Source organism: Phocoena phocoena, chromosome 9 (genome assembly GCF_963924675.1).
Source record: "Phocoena phocoena chromosome 9, mPhoPho1.1, whole genome shotgun sequence".
NCBI classification, from domain to species: Eukaryota; Metazoa; Chordata; class Mammalia; order Artiodactyla; family Phocoenidae; genus Phocoena; species Phocoena phocoena.
The window spans coordinates 48047834-48073110 of record NC_089227.1 but is presented as its reverse complement, the minus strand read 5'-3'; the positions used below and the strand labels follow the sequence as shown (position 1 = coordinate 48073110).

The window sequence follows — 25277 nt, the reverse complement described above, 5'->3', positions numbered from 1 at the left end:
TCCATGTTTGTCCGTCTATCTGCCTACCCATGTGTATCTGTCTTTCTATCATGCCTGTCTCTCTGTCTCTGATGGAGGGATTGGAAAGGATAGAAAGAAAATAATCACAATGTTAATATTTCTGTGAAGCTCTGGACTTAAACAGAGCTCCAGACCAAGAATCTCTAACGGACACATAAACCCATGTCATCTATTCACTTACAGTCTTTTTTACACTAAGAGTAGGAAATAAGACCAACAATAGAATTTACACTTCGGTGTCTAGAACTGACTTAACGGTAAGTTTTAAGAAAAGGGATCAGATAGAGTAAGTGTGGACAGTTAGTAAAAAAGAAAAAGAAACAAAGTAGCTGGTTATTTTGGAGAAAATGTGATCCATAGATACTGCACTTATTACAATCCCAACCAATCTGTATATCTGATTGAGAATTTTTTAACATGTCAGGGTTTCTTCAATGCTTCAACACTTTGTTTGGAGCATGGTTTTTATCAGTGAAAACCAGTGCTAGAAACTGGATACGTGTTACTTTTCTCTCTCATCGGTTTTCTCACTGTCCCTTGCTAATTTTCAATGTCTGAGAGACAAGTGAAAATTCCGCTTTGCTTAGAAAAACAATTTGTCCACCATACTAGAATTTAAACTAAATATATGAGGTAAAGCAACAGTTTTGGGATTTATGGCAAACTCTTATAATAAATGGATAAAATGATCAAGTACTAAGTCCAGTTAATATTTGACAGCTGAAAATTTTACTTTGCTTAGAAATAAATTTTTCCTAATATACTAAAAGGTAAGTCAAATGCATGTGGTAAATCAGCAGATTCATAGAGCCACAGCAAACTGTCATCTAAAATAGATACAATGTCCGACTAGAAAGTCCAGTTATTATTTGACAAGTGAAAATTCAACTTTATTGTTTCGGAATACAATTTTCCCACCACCCAAGAAATTAAGCTGAACATATAAGGCAAATCAACAGCTTCACAGATACATGGCAAATTGTCTTAAATAAATAAGACGTCCAATTAGAAACTCTAGCTATTATTTGACAAGTGAAAATCCCACTTTGTTTTTAAATACAATTTTCCCACTACACTAGAAGTTAAAATACAGGTGGTAAATCAACGGCTTCACAGATCCACAGGAAATTCTCATAAAAATGGATTAAAATGTTTAGATACAATGCCCAGTTATTATCTGATAAAGTATATAATGCACGTTAGCACCTCTTTTTGCTTTGCGTGTAATCTTGTGCAAAACGGGTGAGAAACAAACAATAATGGGAACAAATATCTGAGAAAATCCAAAATTCACTCATGATATCAAATGTCAAGAAAGTGTTTTAAATTCCTGTCTATTAAGTTGGGGGGTGGTTTTAAATGTAGTTTTGTTGTTTTAGGTAACATGTTATCTCAAGTATTTATCTATTAACATTGTATTTTTGTTTTTATGTTTAACATTGTTTTGCTGCTTTAGATTAAAAAGTTTTATCAAAACTACTTATCTACTGATGTTGTTTTTTCCTTAGAAAAATCTATTTCTGAGCAAAAATTATTTCATATGTAGAAGAATAAAAAACACAAGGAAATATAACAAATGATTACTATGTGTATGTTAGAATAGTGAGATCAGAGGAAACTCTCTATTCTTTGGTTTTAAATATTTCCGTACCAATGTTGTTCATTTAAAATTTTAATTAGAAAAAGTAATTAATACTATTTCCTTTTTAAAAAAACTCTGCAAATTTAATGTTATTTAGATAGTTAAGGCTCCTTGAAGAGAAAAAATGGAGGAAATTAATTTGATCCCATTTTCAATTTTTAGAAAGTATACACGTGCAACTCTGTGAAAAATGTATATTATTTAGGCACATATATATGCACAGATAAAGTAGAGCCCATAATGTTTACTGGGGTTATCGCAGGATGAAGATATTACAGGTGATCTTGATTTTCTTCTTGATTTTTTTCCCCCCAGTTTCTGGAGTTTTTCTTCCCTAAATTTTGTACAATGAATAGGAATTACTTTTATTATGATAAGGATAATACTAAAGCTGTTTTTTTCCCACACACTCCCCCCCCCCACCAAAAAAAATCCTGGCTAACATTTTGAAATAAAAATTCAAATAGGTTCAAACTTGTTCAAACTTTAAAAGTCTTGGGATAGATTTTTAAACCTGAATTTTCTCTATCACCTATACTATTTTTTAATTTCATTTTTTAGAAAAAAGAATGTCTATCAGTTAACAAACAAGTAAATGAAGTAACTTTCCTGGATTAAAAATGCTAAGAATTTGACAGTCCGGTGGTCACCAGAACAGTACTCTAGCATACATAAGAAATCCTGAAATTCTACATTGCAGAAAAGAGTGAACATCCTAAACATTAAAAGGCACTAGGCACTTCTAAACAGTATAATTATGTTCACCCAACTTCCTAGAAAAATATCTTTCAGTGTTGGATATCTGCACTTCATTCATTCACATATCTGATAGTCAACATTTTATTTCTGATTAAAAAGTAGAATCTCAATAAATGTGCTACAGTTCTGTTTACTCCTAGAAAGGCTCGCTTTAAGTGAGATCTCTGCCATCGTATCATCTACAATGGGTCAAATTCTTATCTATCCTCCTACAATGGGTCAAATTCTTATCTATCCTCTATGTATAAAATAATCTGTAGCAATGTTACTGAAATATGCTCAGTTTTAGCCTTTATATACAAATGTGTCTCATCTGTGTTTCAGGAACCTCACTCAGTTGTAGGCAATTGGTTTTTCATTTTAAACTCCTTTTACTAAGATTATCAACAGATTGTCCCTTTCCTCAGTGCGTAACACTCTGAGGCACTTAAATGGAAACCCACGTTAAGGCTTTTTTTCCAGCATCCTTCCTTCCAGTATTTTAAAGTCTTGTAACTCACTGCAATTTTCTCTAACGTAAAATATATGTTTATACGTATAAATATACACAAATATTTGCGGCCGAATCTCGGCAACACGCTTCAAAGGATTAAACGTGCGGTAACCGTGACTAAATGTATTCATTCACCCTACAAGATTTAGAAAAATGTAATGTTGCAGAGAGATCTAGGTCTCTGCGTAAACCTCGTAATCACCACCACAAGGCCGTAGCTGGGAGCCTCCGAAGCCCGCCAACTACACTGGAGGCATCCACAGCTGTTTCTAATTGTTTTTGCTTTCTCGAAATAGTGCACTTGGTGGGGCAAACCGTTCTGTTTGCAGCATCTCTGGCCCCCAGCCGAGGTTAACCCTGACCTCAACACCCTGTTTGGCTCCTAGCGTTTCATGATTCCTTTTCCCTGCTCCGCAAAACCTAAGAAAAACGAGATTTTCGTCGCCGAGAAATTCTCTTAGAGGGGAGAATTAGGCGTTTCAAATGCACATTTTTGTGTTCTCTCCAGATCGGATTCAAGAAAAGGAAAAAAAAGATGCGTTTGTGTAGAGGGGGGCGCAGCTTGACACCCATTTCCTACAGCGCGCCTCTGGGCCGCAGAGCCCCATTCGCGGGGTAAGCCACAACCACCCACCCCCCCCCGCAAATGGTCAACGACCCCCAGCTCTTTCAGGCAGGGATCGGGAGAGGTTCACCACCAGGACTGCTGGGGGTGGGGTGGGGGAGCAATGGGAATGTAAATTAGAGATGGAATTTCGGCGCCTCTGGGCAGGGAGGGGCCCCGTAGGGGGCGCGGAGAAAAAAGGCCAGCGGTCAAGCCTAGTAGGGGACGTACAGGGCCCGGGAAGTGGGGTGCGGGGCGTCCTGGAGGAGGGGTGCACCGGGGATTCCGCAGCAAGAGGGGCTGATGCCCAGAAAATGCACCCGGGTACCCAAAACCCGGGCGGGGGATGGGGAAGCGGCGGCCTGTTGGCCCCAGGACCTCCAGTCGCGCGCGGGCCACTAACCTGTCAGCAAGAAGGTGCCAGTGGTTGCGGGGCTCATCCTGCGTGTCCCCCGACACTGTCCCGTCCAAGCACAAGGGTCTCCCAGCTCCCACCACCAGGGCAATTGCATTCTTGGCCTGCCTAGGCCGGCCGTCCTCGATTCTCCACTCCCCTCCCTTTCTTCTTTCCTCCCAGCTTGGCCAGTTCAGCATCAGCATCCTGCACCCCCTCCTTAATCCCGTGCTCCCTCTAGCGGCGGGCCAGTGTAGCGTGGCCATCGCCCCAACCCCCATCTCCCCCACCCCCCCATCCACCATCCCCCATCCCCTCCGCCCCCGCTCTCCCCTCCGCCCCCCTAACCCGCGAAGCACGCTGGGATTTGGCGCCCCCCTCCTCGGTTCAGCCTATATAAGGCTCCCAGTCGTCGCTCTCAGTACACGCGCTTCAACTTCGGTTGGTGTGTGTCGAAGAAACCTGACTACGACCTGAGGAGACCAGCGGAGAGGGACCACCGAGCCTCGCGAAAGGTCCGCTGAGCGGGCTCGCGTCCGGAGCCACTCCGGGCTGCCGAGCACCCAGCGGAGCCCACGCCTGGCACAGGTGTGGGACCCCATCCTTAGTGTCTTCGCAGAGGAGTCCTCGCGTGGTGAGTATGCGGTGAGGATGTTTCTTTTTTTTTTTTTAAGATCACATTCATTCCCCCTTCTTATCAGAAGCTGCGGGAGATGGAGTAGCGCCTGGAATGTCTCCACGCACACCTTGTCACGCCTTCACTGGCTGTGCCCCAAAACTGCATGGAGAAACCAAGCCTTCAGGGCTTATGATTTCCAGAACCTAAGTCCAGATACGGACTGTAGACACATATGAGCTGCGGACAAACATGAGCTGTAGACGGACATGAGCTACAGACCAATTTGCAAATACGCTGCAAAGTGATATGCACTACAAACTAATTGGCGCTTCAAATGCGCTACAAACTGATGAGCGCTTCAAATGCGCTACGGACGGATGGGCGCTTCAATGCGCTACAGACTGATGGATGCTTCTTTGCACTAGAACCAGTATGAACTGCAACGATATGTGAGCCGCAGACTGATGACTGATTTGCGCTCTAAATGCGCTACAAAATCTGAGCTGTAGAAGATCAGCTCTACAAAAATGATAACGATTAGCACAACAGCGCTTCATTGCGCTCCAAGACAGGAACCGCAGAGGTACATGAGCTGCGGAACAATTTACACCTAAAATGCGCTACAAAGTAATAACAGCTGCAGAGGTACACAAGCTGCACTGTTTTGCGCTACAAAGAAACCAGCTGAAGTGCACATGAACTGAAGAGTAAGATTACTCTGTCTTCTTGGAGGAACCCCACCCTTTGTCTCTTACACACCTTTTGGAATGGCTCCCACTATGTTTTTCTACAGGACGGTTCTCTACATGATGGTGCTGTTAGACAAAATGGAGCCCTGGGCAAAAATTAGTGTTTAACATTCTGTCCACACCATTCCTGCTATGGCAGTGGAGTGAGTGGAAGGGCGCTGACTTGAGCGTAAAAAATCTTTTGGTGGTGGCAGAGCGGGCTGCCTTGCCTAGTTGCGCTTGATTGAAGTGGTGGTATAGTTGTAGTGGTGGCGCGAATTGGCGTCCAGCAACAGTTTGTGGAAACTGGTTTGCTTAGTCTTGGAAGGCGCGGGGTGGTGGTGGGGGGATTGGATCTGGGGGTGATTGCTCTTGTTGCATGAAATGAATCTGCCTGTTGGAGGCTGGTGGGAGGTGCTTGGGGAGGGGGGAATCCTGGGAGAGGCATGCAGCCAGTCTCAGACCTGCCCCGCCCATCCTAGCGCGCCTTCTCTGCAGTATCTCCTAGGAACAGGCTTAGCACCTCCCAGCACCTACTCAGAGCGCGCCTCCTCTGCGGCGCGCCTTCCCAGAGCGCGCCTTCTAGACCCTGCCTCCCCAGACCCCGCGTCTCCCCGAGCCCGCCTCCTCTGAGGCGGTTCCTCTAGACCCCTCCTCCCTCTGAGCCCCCCTTCTCTGGAGTGGCTCCTCCAGACCGCACCTCTCAAAACTTGGCCCCGCCCTGAACCAGCCTCTTCTGGGCTGGCCTATGGCCCCACCTCCCCAGGGCCCACCGGCGCCTGCGCAGTGTGGGCCCCCCACCCCTCCCATCAGGTACCCCTCCCATCAGGTACCCCTCCTTTGCGCCTGCGTCTTCGCTGCCTGCGCCTGGCTGCACAGCCCAGCTCTCCTGCGGTTTCGCTGCTGCGGTTTCTCTTCTGCGCCGGTTTTGCTTTTTATCCACCAGTGTCTAATAAATATAAGAAAAATAAATAAGAACAATTAACAACAATAGTAATTATACATGGCATTAATAAGCACTTTGCATATGTTAAACAACATAATCCCACAATTTAAACTCCTGATAGTGGCTTATGAAGGGTGCTTCCAAGCTGACGTGGCTGGCGCCTCTAAAGGCAATCTAGCTAAACGTTTTTACTGCAAATGAAAAAACATTTTAAATGCTTTTAACATCATTTTAAGATTTTTTAAACCTTAAAAAATTAAAATTTAATTTTTTAAAACTAAAAAACTCAAGTTCTTTTTGACACACTAGTGGACCTTTGTGGTGGGACCTACTGGAATCAGACGCTTTGGTGGCTACAAAATAAAGAACAACTTGAACTTTGTTTCACAGGAGTTTTAAGATACTTTGTTGGTGCTACTGGCTTGGCCTCTGAGCAAGGATGAGGTGTTTATCTGGATTTTTTTCTTGGAATTTTAGGGGATTAGCCCTGGCTAACTTGCCTACATAATTGTGCCTGACACATTGTAGGCACAAATAAGTGTTAAATGACCAGAGTAAACTGGTTTATTCAGTGTCTTCCTTGGTGTCTGCAGTTGTGTTCTGGTTTTTTGCTCCTGGCTATTTCCTATGGTGTTTTGCTGTCCTGGGTTGTCCAAGACATTGCTTGCCTTATCTCCCTCTCATTCAACAGGATCTTTAAAAAAAAAATAAAATAAAATAAGCATTTTTAAGCTCCAATAATGTAAGCAGTAATTATAATTCAAAGCAACTAAATTAATTCAAAGCACTCAAAATAATTATCTTTTTTATAAACCAAAAAGCAAAAGCTAATTATTTAAATTTGGGGCAAGTGGATTATTTAATGGTACATAATTGTCATTTAAAATTTGTGTAACGTAACAAAGTGGTTACATGAGAAAATATAGATTGAAGGTTTTAGCTGGCATTTAAAAATATCTCTATAAAACAAATTTATAGCTAACTGCCAATCGCTATTTATGTTTCTAACTAAATGAAGAAATTTTAAAACCTGGTTCCATATATTAGAAACCATGAGCCAGGACTGTTACAGGGGCTTTTAGAAGCACTGGCTCCCAAAAACCTGTCACACCCCACCAATCACCCCTCCCCCCAGCCCCCAACAAGTATACAATCTATGGATAACGTGTGCTAATCATAATTACACCTTTCAGTAAGTCCCCAGGCCCCTTTTACCCACCTTGCCACCCTGACCCCTCTTCTCTTTAGAATTTGTGTCTGCATTTTAAAGAGGTTCAAAACAATGGTTTGAAAAATGTGCATATTATTAGAATTTGCATTTCGCAAATAGTACTCATAGCTCTCAAAAAGAAATGTGGACGTTTGCAAATGTAAAACAATTAAGCACTGTTTTAATGAAGTGTCATTTACTAGCGCAATGTTTAATGTATGGCGGGTTTTGGCTACTTTTGCACCTTGGTGTGTTTGTAGGGGGGGTGCGAGGGATAGAAAGTTTCAAAAGTCATTGTGAAGAGTCAAAGATGAAGCAAATGTCTTTACTTCTTAAATAGAGTAATACTGAACTCTTTTTCATGTGTAAAGGTGGCATCTGTCCCAGGGAGCTTAGCTTTATGCTGTGTGTCCTTCCAGGTTTTAGGCACGGGGCCCCTTGACCCACCTTCCCAGTCCAGCCCCTACTAAGGGGGTGTTTAAGGAGCCATAGTCCTATATTCAAGACAAGTTAGGGTTCTCCTGTTCCCATGTTAACTGGTGCTCCAATTGCTGTTTAAACATTTGTAAACTTTATTTATACTGTTGACTTGCCTGCCCACTGCCCTATCACTTTTAATGGTTAAACGACTCTGTTCTGGGCAGTTAACTGTTTTAGGACTTAGAGTCCCACCCCAAATTACAAACCCCGGGAGTGTAGGCCTTAGGCCTGATATTGGTAAAAGTTAAGGGCCTCAAACCGGTGACCTCGAAGGTAAAAAAAAGGCCCTGAATTTGTTTGACCAGCACTGTATTTAAAATTTTTACAAGAATTAAAAGATGGGGGGGGTGGGGTATGCATCCCCAAGTTAAATAGCTGCAGCCCCTTCCTGTTTTCCTATCTCCAGTCTCTTCTCACCTTTATATTACCTTCCTGTCACCAAAAGCATTTGAATTTTAAACTCTTATTAATCTTGTTTCCAAAAACAATACAGTGATTGTTTGCTGATTTCCTAATGTGTTGTTATTTCTCTCCTATCATGTTTTGCAGATGTGAAAACCATCAGACCTGGGCCTCATTAAAGCCCACCCCAGTGACTGTGATTGACATATAGGTTGTTAACCTTCCTGACCTGGGTCGCGATGCTCCAGGCCATGCTGTGAATGCCTGTTCAGAAGTCTTGTCTCTAAGTTTTTAAGTATTAGTGTCTTGATGACAGAAGTGACACCTGAGTCACCTGACCTGTGCTTATTAGTTGCTTTTTAATGGGACATTAAAACTCTTAAGTTTAATTAATAAAAATTGCATTATTTTGTGACCTCATTTTCTGAATGTCACCAATATAATTGTCTTTAAGCAGCTGGAAATGAAACAATGTCACAGGCTATGATGTGTTAATTACATCTTCTGATTTTTTTTTTCTAAACTTGAAGATTTTATCTTGCATGTCAACTATTAGCTGTTTCCATAGCCTAAGCTACTAAAGTAATTAAGTAGCATTTAAAACTATTAAAATGGCACAGTAATTCTGTTCCTTAAGGACTCTACTTGCTGTATAGCCACTCCTTGAAGAGGCCATACCCACAGTCCAGGGCATAGAGAAAATGGCTGTGGATGGCAGGGCTGGGGCAGGGGAGGGGCCTAAAGAATGAGGAGGGGTCTTAGGAAGGAAGGAGGAAGGGGTATTTCTCTACAGCCAAGCATCATGTTTGATTACCATCACCTTTTTTTTTTCCCTTGTACACTATTGGTTGAAATATTAGCTATTTTTCACCTAACTTCTCTGAATAACACGTTTATCTTTGTGGCTTTATTTTACATAATTAATTTGGTGTCCATTTTTTACCTTGATGGGTCAGAGAGGAACAGGTGACCAGGACTGCCAAGTTAACATGTAGTGAATAGGCAGTCTGCCTGCTTTACATATTATATTTTTAAACTTTTGAGCACTTTCCTAGAGTTTTCCAAATATGAGAATTTGATGCCTGTTAAAAAAATCATCAAAGTGTTAAAATAATTACTCGAAATGAATTTAACCCTATTTCCAGGAAGTACACAGGCCCTGTGTGCTGATTTATTATATGTATGATTTATTGTCACCCTACCCATAATTAGGACATTTAACCCCCCTGTCCCCCCCCCCCCACACACAGTCACTCACCCGGCTAGGAGTGACCCATCGCACTCTCAAAACTTTTGGGTGGGGCTGTATTGACAAACCTTGTTTAAAAACCTGGGATTGCACACTGGTGACCTGCAAGCCTAAAGAGGCCCTGGATTTGTCTGACCAACACAGTATTAAAAAAAAAAAAAAAATTAGTATCTTTAGTGGGATGTGCATACCCAGGTTGCCATAGTTGCAGCCCCTCCCTGTTTTAATCACAGCCTCATTATACAGAAATTTAAAGTTTCTGTTCTTTATTAATAACTTCATTAATATCAGCTAACAGTTATTGAATACTCACTATGTGCTTTACCTGCATTATTTAATTAAATCCTTATAAGTTTGAGGTATACTATTATTGGGCTTCTTTGAATGTCCCATTTTATAGCCCAGCTACTCCTAGGAGATGTCAATTAATATTTGTTGATTGACTGCATAATAAGGAGGGAAACTGATATACACAGGTTGCTGCTCATTGCCATTTCTGTCCCAAAGGGAGTTCTCTTTGGGAAATCAAATTATGGTCCGAAAAGTAATTCAGACAATCCGAACTGGTTTGGTGGCAGTTGTTGTTTGTTTTGATGACTAGTTGCCTTCTCTGTAGAGGTGGATCAGGGTCAAGACAGTGGGCCAGAGTGCCCCTCTCCCCCCAGGTTGATGAATACAGGCACTGTGATTTTTAACTCACCCCTCCCTCTTCTTTTTCTTGGTTTTCTATTGGCTGGAATAGTAGCAACTTTTCGGGTAGCTTCCCTAATAATAAAGTTATAATTTTGACTTTATTTTGTGTAACTTTTCCACTATCAATCTTTGCTTGAAAGTTTCTTGCTCTGCTCTCTCCTTATAAAACTTCTTGTTTGGAGTGTCTCCTCATTCTTTATTAGTCAGTAAAGGTCATAGTGCTGTTGATACAGTTGTGTATTGTTGTATCATGATGAACAGTTGATTCTTGAGGAGGAAAAAGTCATTTGGACATCAAAAAGTAGGATGCTTTTCATTATCTACTGTCCTACTGATTAATATCTTTTTTGCAGGGCTTTTGTCTGTTTATGAACTATTGATGTGAGCAAGCAGAACAAAGAGATGCTTGAAATACTCATGTGTTTAGAGTACTTTAGTAGATACTTTAAATGATAAAATCTTCTTTGTATTGTGGTGCTTTAAATACATATGTTGAATGTATGCTTTTATCTTCACTTACAGAAACAAAAAGCTTCTGAAAACCAAAAGGCGAAAGGGTGGAAGAGGAGGCCAGGATCCAGGCCTCTCTCCCTACCGGAGTGAAGCTGCACTTGGGAGGTCTCCTCCCACCCCACCTCTCACCCTGGGGCCCGACTGCCCACCTCCTCCTCCTCCGCCTCCCCCCAACGATCCTGCCTCCCCCTCCAGCTCCCCCTGCAGCGGCCAAAGGGGCCAGTACAACCCCAACCTGGCCGAACGAAGGCGGGAGGATCTCTCTGAAGAGATCAACAACCTCAGAGAGAAGGTCATGAAGCAGTCCGAGGAGAACAACAACCTGCAGAACCAGGTACAGAAACTCACAGAGGAGAACACCTCCCTCCGCGAGCAGGTGGAGCCCGCCCCTGAGGAGGAGGAAGATGACATTGAGCTCTGCGGAGCTGCAGCCGCTGCTGCCCCAGCCACTCCGATGGAGGAAGAGAGCCCAGAAGACCTTCCCGAGAAGTTTGACGGCAACCCAGACATGCTGGTGCCTTTCATGGCCCAGTGCCAGCTCTTCATGGAAAAGAGCACCAGAGATTTCTCCGTTGATCGCGTGCGCGTCTGCTTCGTGACAAGCATGATGACCGGCCGTGCTGCCCGCTGGGCCTCCGCCAAGCTAGAGCGATCCCACTACCTGATGCACAACTACCCAGCCTTCATGACCGAAATGAAGCATGTGTTTGAAGACCCTCAGCGGCGCGAGGCTGCCAAACGCAAGATCAGACGTCTGCGCCAAGGCATGGGGTCAGTCGTCGACTATTCCAACACTTTCCAGATGATCGCACAGGACCTGGATTGGAACGAGCCTGCCTTGATTGACCAGTACCACGAGGGCCTCAGCGACCACATTCAGGCGGAGCTGTCGCGCCTCGAAGTCGCCAAGTCGCTGTCCGCACTGATCGGCCAGTGCATCCACATCGAGAGAAGGCTGGCCCGGGCAGCTGCCGCCCGCAAGCCGCGCTCCCCGCCACGTGCGCTGGTGATGCCTCACGTCAACAGCCACCACCAGGTAGATCCGACCGAGCCCGTGGGAGGTGCCCGCATGCGCCTGACCCAGGAAGAAAAAGAAAGACGCCGAAAGCTGAACCTGTGCCTCTACTGTGGGAATGGAGGTCACTACGCCGACAACTGTCCTGCCAAGGCCTCGAAGGCTTCGCCGGCGGGAAACTCCCCGGCCCCGCTGTAGAGGGACCTTCAGCGACCGGGCCGGAATTAATAAGGTCCCCACAAGATGATGCAGCTTCATCGCCACACTTGCAAGTGATGCTCCAGATTCATCTTCCGGGCAGACACACCCTGTTTGTCCGAGCCATGATTGATTCTGGTGCTTCCGGCAACTTCATTGATCACGAATACGTTGCCCAGAATGGCATTCCTCTGAGAGTCAAGGACTGGCCAATACTTGTAGAAGCGATTGATGGACGTCCCATAGCATCGGGCCCAGTTGTCCATGAAACGCACGACCTGATCGTCGACTTGGGAGATCACCGTGAGGTGCTGTCGTTCGATGTGACTCAGTCTCCGTTCTTCCCCATCGTCCTAGGGGTGCGCTGGCTGAGCACACACGATCCCAACATCACGTGGAGCACCCGATCGATCGTCTTCGATTCCGAATATTGCCGATACCATTGCCGGATGTACTCACCGATACCACCCACGCTCCCACCACCAGCACAACCGTCATTCTATTACCCGGTGGAAGGATACAGAGTTTACCAACCCGTGAGGTATTACTACGTCCAGAATGTGTACACTCCAGTAGATGAAAACGTCTACCCAGACCACCGTCTGGTTGACCCTAACATAGAAATGATCCCTGGAGCACACAGTATTCCCAGCGGACACGTGTACTCACTGTCGGAACCCGAAATGGCAGCTCTGCGAGATTTTGTGGCCCGAAACGTGAAAGATGGGCTCATAACTCCCACCGTCGCACCCAACGGAGCCCAAGTTCTCCAAGTGAAAAGGGGATGGAAACTGCAAGTTTCTTACGACTGCCGAGCTCCCAACAATTTCACCATCCAGAATCAGTATCCTCGACTCTCTATTCCAAATTTAGAAGACCAAGCTCACCTGGCGACGTACACTGAATACGTACCTCAAATACCAGGATATCCGACCTACCCTGCATATGCCACGTACCCGACCTACCCGGTAGGATTCGCCTGGTACCCCGTGGGGCGAGATGGACAGGGGCGATCGCTCTATGTCCCCGTGATGATCACCTGGAATCCGCACTGGTACCGCCAGCCACCGGTGCCCCAGTACCCACCGCCACAGCCGCCGCCGCCACCGCCGCCCCCACCCCCGCCGCCGTCTTACAGCACCATGTAAATACGCATCATGTCCTTCAGGATCTCTGCCCTCGAAATGAACTCCTGTTCAGCTTCTCAATCAGTGACTGCGTGCTAAATTGGGCTGTTGCACCTTCAGACCAACCTGAGGCACAGGTTTTCTCTGAAACGGCTACAGAAGATCAGGGCCACCCCGGACTGGGGCACATCCTAAAGCACCAACAGACCTCCACTGATTGGTGGAAGTGACAAAATATTTACCAACGAATCATCTCTGTTTTCCACCTTAACTGCCAGTCTAATTAAAATTCGTAATAAGTTTACTTCCCAGCAAACCCTGGAAGCCTGGGTTTTACCTGCTGAAACCTCTGTCACCATATGAATGATTGGCTGCCAGGTTCCTCATTTAATAGTTACTGAGAAGCTGATGCAAACACAGGAAATGCTGTTTTCTTTATAGAGGGGGAGACAAGGAGGAGGAGGACATGACTTTTCTTGCAGTTTCGGTACTCTCTTTACATCTTTGGAGGACCGAGGCCTTATTACGGAAGCCACAATTTCTGGTGCAAGTGTGAAACGGCTTCCGTGATCTTTTTGCTGCATCCTTTGAAACTTCACCATCTTCAAACTCCACTTTCATGATGCAAGGAGTAGCAACTCAACTGGTTCCCCCAGGAGCAGGCAAAACCCCTGCAACAGAAACACCTCAGGCCTCGGAAGGAAGTACTCCTAGATGGACGTTGGCATGTTTGAGTGTGCCTTCACATCCTGGTGCAAATCACATGTACCCAATAACTCTGGCTTTGTCACAACACCTTAGCATCACCATGCCAGCAATGGCTTCCACAAAACCTTAAACCTGGTAACCAGAGACTATTGGTGGCTCCAGGTGTATTAAATGTTTGTGAAATGTGATCACCTCTCAGTCATGTATGAGGGCTAACGAGTAGCAAATCAAAAGGACTCCTAAATCCCCTTACCCAACTCTTAAAGGGGAGACTCAGAGTTAATGTTACCACCTTGACCTGGAACTTCAGAAAGAATTTTCAAGAGCGTTGTTAATTGGCTGGAAGAGCATCACCTGAAGTCTTGGGAGCATCTATCCATATCTCTGCCTCCATATGCATCTGGGCATTTCATCAGCAGTCCCCTCACTAGACTGTAGCACTAGGATGCTTAGGGAGGGGGAATGATTTTAGCACCCTCTAGGGGTTGGAGCCGATAAGCTGCCAAGGAATGAAAGGCCTGCGAAAGCAACTCAAAGCAACAGACAACACAAGAGTTGTCTTCAATCCAGTAACATCAGCTGGTGTCTCCCGGACGCTTTGTGCTAACCTGGCACTGCCTGACTTCCTTTAGCCTGGTCCCTTGCTACTACCTTGAACTGTTTGTCTAACCTGTCTCTTTCTATTTACTACTGCCACTAACCCTGCTGCAGGATTTGTGTCATCCCTCCTGCCTGGCTGCTGAGACTCTATTTTGCTGCCATGCATGGAGAAGAAAGAGGCAGGCTTCTCGGAGCATGTGTTTCAACACACAGTCTCCAACAGTTTGAGTAGGAAAACAACATGGTGTATATTTCAAATTGCCTGTCATGAAGAGGAGTCTTATGGTGAAGTTTCACTTTTCATCAACATCATCTTTCACATATTCATGATCACCCACCCTTATCCTTGCATGTTTAAATACTTAAAAGTTTTAGCTGTAGGTTGATAGTGTCCTTTTAACAGTGTTTTAAAGTGGTGACTCTGCTTTCAAAAGTGATTTCCATTGAATTACAAAGTACTATCCAAGTCTTATTGTTAAATTAATTAAAATGGATAAGTAAGGTAGTATAAAATATTTCTTTACTGTGAACTCTTACAACACTGTGAATGAGAGGCTCCTCAGAACTGGAGTACCTGTATAATAGTTCATCCTGTTCATCTTTAAACTTCTGTTTTAACATCATCCATAATTTCAATTTTTTTTTATTGGGCCTTTAAAAACCCACACAAGATGATATACAAATTCAAGGAAGATACCTAATTGGCTATTTAATTCAAAACAACTTTTCCTTTTTTTTTTCCCCCCCCAATGGAAGCAGAAAGCTTGTCAGTCACTCGTATTTTAGAGTAATTACTTTTTAAATGGTGCATTTGTGCTTCTGGACTTTTTGAAGCGTCACTTCAGTTTACCTCAGATACCAATCCATCCTCCATACATTTGAATTTAAGTAGTTCTGTGTCACATTTACAGTTGTCACTTGATCTTCAAGCTGCAGAGGGCCTAGAAATGGGCTATTGTCTGCAGCCCCGGCATGTGCACATGGACATTTGCCATCACTGCAAGCAGAAGTCTGGAAATGTGGCAACAACAGCTGTCAGGGAGAGCATGGTGGTGTGGGTGAACAACCCACGGATGAAGTCCCTGACACGCTTTTGGCTGTTTCGTAAAGCTTGTGAAAACCTGTTTGGCAGTGTGTACTATGCTCTATAGCTATATATGCCATCTAGAAGTGTAGGTGTTAAGGATAAGTAATCTCAAATTTATTCTGTAGAATCAGAATTAAGTTTCCTTTCGCTCATGTGATTTATTTCATTGCTGTTGATCAACTATTTTAACTGAATACAATCTTTTTGGCATTTCCCAACAAAATGCCTTATTCAACAGAAAGGGGAAAGCAAAGAATTAAATCTCTAAAGAAGGTGGAAAGGGAGCAATGTAGAAACAAAGGAGATAAATAAATTAAAACATCAAAATTATTAAGAAAAGCCAACAGTCTACCTTTTGAAACAAACTGGCAAAATTGATTGACTTTTGGCCCAAATTTTCAGTGTTAATTAAAAAAATCAAGGAAGAAGGTATAAGCTCCCATTGTTAGGCGGACGTGGAGAGAACTAGCTAAGGTCACCATGGTAGGTTGTTGAAACGGAGGAAGTTTACATACATTTCTGAAGGGTCAATTTAGTTTGAGCAATGAGGTATTTGTATTAGATACTGGAAAATGGAGAATTAGTTGGAATAAATCGTGAGCTAGCACAGTGAACTTGCAGGTGCACAAAATAAGAGGGGCACATCTACATAGTGCAGTCTGGATTTCTGTTTAAGTTTGCAGGTACCTCTTGGACTCCTGAATTGATCCAGTCATCGTCCACCACAGATGTCTAACATCAGATAGAATTCCAAGATTGGCAACAGAGAACACTCTGCTAGAAAGACCTGGGCAGAGATAAAGGACCACCTGCAGAGATGAAGAGCCTGATGGGAACCATGCTGTGTTTTCATCTTAAAGAAAGAATGCACATCGGTTGGGACTGAAAGTTCTTTGTTGTTTCAGATTGTAGAATGCTATCAAATTGGTCTGTGGAAAATTGCATTGTTTCTATATCTTTGTGTAATCAGTATAAGTAATTGGGGATATATATATAATCATAAGTATTTTAGAGTGGGAGGGACTATTAAGTAATCTTAAGTGGGTGGGATTAGTTAAAAAGCATGATATAATGTATTAGATATCTCTGTAAGTGGACATGTGTACTTACTTGTGATCCCTTACCCTATGATTGCTACCCCTAAAGATTTCAAATAAATTCAGAGGGAACTGCAGGGAGATCAATCTTTTTAGGGCTATTAAACATGGATAAAAACCTAGTGGGAGAAAGTTCAAAGATGACTGGATAAATAATTTAATAGAGCCACTCGGCCCTGCATATTCACTCCAGGGATTGAGATTGTAAGCAAAGCCTTTAGAGAGTTAGGATAGATAGATGCCCTTTGAGAAGTTGTTGCTGGAGTGAAATTGATAATGATGGAGAGTAAAGATTCATGGAAGTTACAGGAAAATGATGAATAAGAACCATTGCTTATGCCCCTGTCAGTAGCCCTCCTCCTCACCTCTGCCCCTTTTCCCTAACTCTACACCTCCTACCTATCCCTGCCCCACCTCCCTGCCCTTCCCCATTTTATTGCTGTTTTCTCTTTACTCTGTATTTCTATTTACTAATATTGTATTGATGTTAGAGTAAAAATTCAATAAAGATTTAGTGGTTAAGTGCAAACTGTGTCTCAATCATTTCAGCATACACTGGCATAAAGTGAACAGGGTGGGGGGGAGGACAGGAAAGGGGGAGAGGGGGAAGGAGGGAAGAAGCGGGAAGAGGGGGAAAGAGGAAAGGAAGGAGGGGTGAGGAAGGGGGGAGAGGGGGAAGGAGGGGTGGAGAGAGGACAAGGGAGGGTGAAGGAAGGAGTTAGGAGGGTAGGGGGTCTAGAGGATGGGGTTGGGGGGGAAGGGGGGGGAAGTGGTGGGGGTAATATAATGAATACATCAATCAAGCAACCCAGTATCCATTATTTACCCAGAATACTCCAGGAAATCAACGAAATCATTCCTGCTGCAAACGTTAATGTATAAAATAAAGCCACACAATTAATAGTGACTCTATGGACATAATAAAAAAACTTTTTAAGCTGCAAAACTTTAACATATAAATTAAAGCCACACAATTAATAGAGATTCTACTGACATAATATATAAAACTATTTTTATATAAATTTTACTTGGAATATTTGAGGTTTATTAATAGAAAATTATTAAAACTTCAGTGAGGATAAAAAAATACCAAATATAGTCAGGTATGACGTGCAGAGAAATTAGGATACAGATGTTTTTAATGCCAAGTAACACTAAAACAATATCAGAGTGATCATGAAAGTTATCTAAGGAAAAGTGACAAATGAGGTTCATGAGGCACTCAACCTATCAAATTTCAAAACATAATAACATTAGAGTTGTAGAATAATAGGCTGCATATACAAAACCTGAACTAAATGTATAATGGTAATCATTTCACAATGTAAGTCAAACCATTATACTGCATACCTTAAACTTATGTATGTCAGTTATATCTCAATAAAACTGGAAGAAAAACACCAACAGTTTGCCAGCTTCCCCCCTCCTTAGAAAAAGAAAACCTGAAAAAGGGACTCTTGATGATGTGCCAGTTTTGAAGAGTTACTGGGTTCATGTGACATGGTGATGACATAAACACAGTCGTTTATTGGGAATTACACATGGGAGACGATGACTAAATGGAATGATCTGGGGTAATGATGGACACACAACCTAAAAACTCTCACTTTGGAAACACACTATCCTGAATAGTTACACATCCAGCCCAGAGTTCACAAGGTCTCCAAGGTGCGCTGGGTGGTGGGTGGAACTGGCACAATTGGTAGTGGGACACAAATGCTTGCTTTGGGGGCTGGGGGTTACTTATAACGTAGACAATGTGGTGTTAGAGCTATTAACCAAACCACTTTGAAAGGAAACTGAAGTACCCTATACATCCCTGTTTTGTTACACCTACACTCCTTCCCCTTCTGACCCCCACCCCTCTTCCTAAACCACATGATTAAACAGAACTTAAGGGAAAACACACAGATTATAAAAACATATAAAAGCAATTAAACAGATGTGGAGAAGAGCTGCTTTTGATCCATACCTCAAAAAATACACTAATGGATTCCAGATAAATCAAGAACTACAAAAAGGAAGAAGTTAATGGCAGAAGAGGGTAAACAAAATTACTCATGGAATCATAATCGCAATCAAAACTAAGACCAGCGGTTTTGAATTCATAAAGAACTGCATAACATAATGAAAAAATATATGGTACACACCTATAAAATATGTGATAACTAACATATTACCCAAGCATCTAATATTTTCCTGGAGAAATTAAATACCCAACCCCCACCCTTTACTCATTTTCTGGCTTTTTTTTTTTTTTTTTTTTTTTTGGCGGTACGCGGGCCTCTCACTGTTGCGGCCTCTCCTGTTGCGGAGCACAGGCTCCGGACACGCAGGCTCAGCGGCCATGACTCACGGGCCCAGCCACTCCACGGCATGTGGGATCTTCCTGGACCGGGCCACGAACCCGTGTCCCCTGCATCGGCAGGCGGACTCTCAAACACTGCGCCACCAGGGAAGCCCCATTTTCTGGCTTTTTAAAAAATATATAAAGAATCTAGATGGATAAATAATAAAGCTGTGTGTGTGTGTGTTCTGGCTTCCTTGAATATATGTAGAGAACAATCTACATGGATAAATAATAAATAAGTAAATAAATAAATGTGTGTGTCTCCTGGCTTTCTTCAATATACGTAGAGAAGAATCTAGATGGATAAACAGTAAATAATAAATAACTGTGGAGAGGAGCTTCAAGATAGCGGAGGAGTAAGACGTAAAGATCACCTTCCTCCCCACAAATACATCAGAAATACGTCTACATGTGGAACAGCTCCTACAGAACAGCTACTGAACGCTGACAGAAGACCTCACACCTCCCAAAAGGCAAGAAACTCCCCACATACCTGGGTAGGGCAAAAGAAAAAAGAATAAACAGAGACAAAAGGATAGGGACGGGACATGCACCAGTGGGAGGGAGTTGTGAAGGAGGAAAGGTTTCCACACACTAGGAAGCCCCTTCGCAGGCAGAGACTTTGGGTGGCGGAGGGGGAAAGCTTCGGAGCCGCAAAGGAGAACGCAGCCACAGGGATGCGGAGGGCAAAGCGGAGAGATCCCCGCACAGAGGGTCGGTGCCGACCAGCACTCACCAGCCCGAGAGGCTTGTCTGCTCACCCGCCGGGATGAGCAGGGGCTGGGAACTGAGGCTCAGGCTTCGGAGCTTAGATCCCAGGGAGAGGACTAGGGTTGGCGGCGTGAACACAGCCTGAAGGGGCTAGTGCACCACGGCAAGCTGGGAGGGAGTCCGGGAGAAGTCTGGAGCTGCTGAAGAGGCAACAGATTTCTTTTCTTGCCTCTTTGTTTCATGGTGCACGAGGAGAGGGGATTAAGAGTGCTGCTTAAAGGAGCTCCAGAGACCGGTGTGAGCCACGGCTATCAACACGGACCCCAGAGACGGGCATGAGACGCTAAGGCTGCTGCTGCTGCCACCAAGAAGCAAGCACAGGTCACTGTCCACACCTCCCCTCCTGGGAGCCCGTGCAGCCCACTACTGCCAGGGTCCCGTGATCCAGGGACAATTTCCCCGGAAGAACGCACGGCGCGCCTCAGGCTGGTGCAACGTCACGCGGGCCTCGGCCGCCGCAGGCTCATCCCGCATCCGTAACCCTCCCTCCCCCCAGCCTGAGTGAGACAGAGCCACCAAAGCAGCTGCTCCTTTAACCCCGTCCTGTCTGAGTGAAGAACAGTTGAGCTACATAAAGAGGTGGGTCCAAATCCAAAGTTGAACCCCGGGAGCTGTGCGAACAAAGAAGAGAAAGGGAAATCTCTCCCAGCAGCCTCAGGAGCAAGCGGATTAAATCTCCAGTCAACTTGATGCACCCCGCATCTGTGGAATACCTGAAGAGACAATGAATCATCCCAAGTTGAGGAAGCGGACTTTGGGAGCAATGACATATATATATTTTTCCCTTTTTCTCTTTTTGTGAGAGTGTATGCTTCTGTGTGTGATTTTCTATGTATAGCTTTGCTTTTACCATTTGTCCTAGGGTTCTCTCTGCCCGTTTTTTTTTGTTTTGTTTTTGTGGTACGCGGGCCTCTCACTGTTGTGCCCTCTCCTGTTGCGAAGCACAGGCTCCAGACACGCAGGTTCAGCGGCCATGGCTCACAGGCCTACATGCTCCACGGCATTTGGGATCTTCCCAGACCGGGGCACGAACCCGTGTCCCCTGCATCAGCAGGTGGACTCTCAACCACTGCGCCACCAGCGAAGCCCATTTGTTTTGTTTTTAAGTATACTTTTCAGGGCTTGTTATCATTGGCGGATTTGTTTTCTGATTTGGTTGTTCTCTTCTTTCTTTCCTTTTTTATAATAACTTAAAAAATTTTTTTGAAATAATTATTTCTTGCTTTTCATTTTAATAACTTCTATTTTATTTTACCTTTTTCTTTCTTTCTATCTTTTGTTCTCCCTTTTATTCTGAGCCATGTGGATGACAGGCTCTTGGTGCTCCAGCCAGGAATCAGGGCTGTGCCTCTGAGGTGGGAGAGCCAAGTTCAGGACACTGGTCCACCAGAGACCTTCCAGCTCCACATAATATCAAACAGCAAAAATCTCCCAGAGATCTCCACCTCCACACCAAGACCCACCTCCACTCAATGACTAGCAACCTACAGTGCTAGACACCCTATGCCAAACAACTAGCAAGACAGGAACACAACCCCGCCTGTTAGCAGAGAGGCTACATAAAATCATAATAAGGTCACAGACACCCCAAAACACACCACCAGTCGTGGACCTCCCACGTGAAAGGCAAGATCCAGCCTCATCCACCAGAACACAGGCACTAGTCCCCTCCACCAGGAAGCCTACACAACCCACTGAACCAACCTCGGCCACTGGGGACAGACACCAAAAACAACAGGAACTACAAACCTGCAGCCTGCGAAAAGAAGACCCCAAACATAGTAAGTTAAGCAAAATGAGAAGACAGAGAAACACACAGCAGATGAAGGAGCAAGGCAAAAACCCACCAGGCCTAACAAATGAAGAGGAAATAGGCAGTCTACCTAAAAAAGAATTCAGAATAATGATAGTAAAGATGATCCAAAATCTTGGAAATAGAATAGACAAAATGCAAGAAACATTTAACAAGGACCTAGAAGAACTAAAGATGAAACAAACAATCATGAACAACACAATAAATGAAATTAAAAATTCTCTAGAAGGGATCAATAGCAGAATAACTGAGGCAGAAGAATGGATAAGTGACCTGGAAGATAAAATAGTGGAAGTAACTACTGCAGAGCAGAATAAAGAAAAAAGAATGAAAAAAATTCAGGACATTCTCAGACACCTCTGGGACAATATTCAATGCACCAATATTCGAATAATAGGGGTCCCAGAAGAAGAAGAGAAAAAGAAAGGGACTGAGAAACTATTTGAAGAGATTATAGTTGAAAACTTCCCTAATATGGGAAAGGAAATAGTTAATCAAGTTCCAGGAAGCACAGAGAGTCCCATACAAGATAAATCCAAGGAGAAACATGCCAAAACACATATTAATCAAACGATCAAAAATTAAATACAAAGAAAAAATATTAAAAGCAGCAAGGGAAAAACAACAAATAACACAGAAGGGAATCCCCATAAGGTTAACAGCTGATCTTTCAACAGAAACTCTGCAAACCAGAAGGGAGTGGCCGGATATATTTAAAGAGATGAAAGGGAAACCCTACAACAAAGATTACTCTACCCAGCAAGGATCTCATTCAGATTTGACGGAGAAATTAAAACCTTTACAGACAAGCAAAAGCTAAGATAATCCAGCATAACCAAAACAACTTCACAACAAATGCTAAAGGAAATTATCTAGGCAGGAAACATAAGAAAAGGAAAAGACCTACAATAACAAACCCAGAACAATTAAGAAAATGGTAATAGGAACATACATATCTATAATTACCTTGAATGTAAATGGATTAAAAGCTCCAACCAAAAGACATAGACTGACTGAATGGATAAAAAAACAAGACCTGTATATATGCTGTCTACAAGAGACCCACTGCAGACCTAGGGACACATACAGACTGAAAGTAAGGGGACGGAAAAAGATATTCCATACAAATGGAAATCAAAAGAAAGCTGGAGTAGCAATTCTCATATCAGAAAAAATACACATTAAAGCAAAGTCTATTACAAGAGACAAAGAAGGACAGTACATAATGATCAAGGGATCAATCCAAGAAGAAGATATAACAATTGCAAATAGTTATGCACCCAACGTAGCAGCACCTCAATACGTAAGGCAAGTACTAACAGCCATAAAAGGGGAAATCGACAGTAACACAATCATAGTAGGGAACTTTCACACCCCACTTTCACAAATGGACTGATCATCCAAAATGAAAATAAATAAGGAAACACAAGCTTTAAATGATACATTAAACAAGATGGACTTAATTGATATTTATAGGCCATCCCATCCCAAAACAACAGAATACACTTTCTTCTCAAGTGCTCATGGAACATTCTCCAGGATAGATCATATCTTGAGTCACAAATCAAGCCTTGGTAAATTTAAGAAAATTGAAATCATATCAAGTGTCTTTTCTGACCACAACGCTATGAGACTAGATATCAATTACAGAAAAAATCTGTAAAAAATACAAACACATGGAAGCTAAACAACACACTACTTAATAATCAAGAGATCACTGAAGAAATCAAAAAATACCTAGAAACAAATGACAATGGAGACACGACAACCTAAAACCTATGGGATGCGCCAAAAGCAGTTCTAAGAGGGAAGTTTATAGCAATACAATCCTACCTTAAGAAACAAGAAACATCTCAAATAACCAACCTAACCTTACACCTAAAGCAATTAGAGAAAGAACAAAAAATGCCAAAGTTAGCAGAAGGAAAGAAATCATAAAGATCAGATCAGAAATAAATGAAAAACAAATGAAGGAAATGATAGCAAAGATCAATAAAACTAAAAGCTGGTTCTTTGAGAAGAAAATCAAAATTGATAAACCATTGGCCAGACTCTTCAAGAAAAAAAGGAAGAAGACTCAAAACAATAGAATTAGAAATGAAAATGCTGAAGTAACAAATGACACTATGGAAATACAAAGGATCATGAGAGATTACTACAAGCAACTGTATGCCTTATTAAATGGACAACCAGGAAGAAATCAACAAATTCTTAGATATGCACAATCTTCCAAGACTAAACCAGGATACAGACCAAACACAAGCACTGATATTGAAACTGTGATTAAAAATCTTCCAACAAACAAAAGCCCAGGACCAGATGGCTTCACAGGTGAATTCTACCAAACATTTAGAGAAGACCTAACACCTATCCTTCTCAAAGTTTTCCAAAATATAGCAGAGGGAGGAACACTCCCAAACTCATTCTACGAGGCCACCATCACCCATATACCAAAACCAGACAAAGATGTCACAAAACAAGAAAACTACAGAACAATATTACTGATGAACATAGATGCAAAAATCCTCAACAAAATACTAGCAAACAGAATCCAACAGCACATTAAAAAGATCATACACCATGATCAAGTGGGGTTTATCCCAGGAATGCAAGGATTCTTCAATATATGCAAATCAATCAATGTGATACACCATATTAACAAATTGAAGGAGAAAAACCATATGACCACCTCAATAGATGCAGAGAAAGCTTTCGACAAAATTCAACACCCATTCATGATAAAAACCCTCCAGAAAGTAGGCATAGAGGGAATTTACCTCAACATAATGAAGGCCATATATGACAAACCCACAGCCAACATTGTCCTCAATGGTGAAAAACTGAAATCACTTCCAGTAAGATCAGGAACAAGACAAGGTTGCCCACTCTCACCACTATTGTTCAACATAGTTTTGGAAGTTTTAGCCACAGCAATCAGAGAAGAAAAAGAAATAAAGGAATCCAAATCGGAAAAGAAGAAGTAAAGCTGTCACTGTTCGCAGATGACATGATACTATACATAGAGAATCCTAAAGATGCCACCAGAAAACTACTAGAGCTAATCAATGAATTTGATAAAGTAGAAGGATACAAAATTAATGCACAGAAATCTCTTGCATTCCTATACACTAATGATGAAAAATCTTAAAGTGAAATTAAGAAAACACTCTCATTTACCATTGCAACAAAAAGAATAAAATACCTAGGAATAAACCTACCTAAAGAGACAAAAAGACCTGTATGCAAAAAACTCTAAGACACTGAGGAAAGAAGTTAAAGATGATACAAACAGATGGAGAGATATACCATATTCTTGGGTTGGAAGAATCAACATTGTGAAAATGACTATACTACCCAAAGCAATCTACAGATTCACTGCAATCCCTATCAAACTAACACTGGCATTTTCACAGAACTAGAACAAAAAACAATTTGCATGGAAAAAACAAAAGACCCTGAATAGCCAAAGCAATCTTGAGAAAGAAAAACGGACCTGGAGGAATCAGGCTCCCTGACTTCAGACTATACTACAAGGCTACAGTAATCAAGAAAGTATGGTACTGGCACGAAAACAGAAATATAGATCAATAGAACAGGAAAGAAAGGCCAGAGATAAACCCACGCACATATAGTCACCTTACCTTTGATAAAGGAGGCAAGAATATACAATGGAGGGCTTCCCTGGTGGTGCAGTGGTTGAGAGTCCACCTGCCGATGCAGGAGACACAGGTTCGTGCCCCGGTCTGGGAAGATCCCAC

At 43.0% G+C, this 25277-nt stretch overlaps 2 protein-coding genes across 8 annotated transcripts in view; one reads left to right on the top strand and one right to left on the bottom strand.

The window, feature by feature from the left end:
* Positions 1–4102, bottom strand: part of SGCE (sarcoglycan epsilon) — a 67438-nt gene extending 63336 nt beyond the window's left edge. For 6 of the 7 annotated variants that reach the window (XM_065883422.1, XM_065883423.1, XM_065883424.1 and 3 more), the window contains exon 1: positions 3923–4031. In XM_065883422.1, coding sequence (XP_065739494.1) covers positions 3923–4031 — 109 coding nt within the window. Of the gene's footprint in view, positions 1–3922 lie in introns of all 7 variants that reach the window. The other variant, XM_065883425.1, reaches the window with a different exon arrangement.
* A 6664-nt stretch (positions 4103–10766) lies between these two features.
* On the top strand, positions 10767–13114 carry PEG10 (paternally expressed 10). The gene is given in 2 exon segments (XM_065883971.1): positions 10767–11937; positions 11940–13114. Coding segments are annotated over 2 exon segments (2064 nt in total). The 5' UTR covers positions 10767–11048.
* Positions 13115–25277: the final 12163 nt, after the last annotated feature.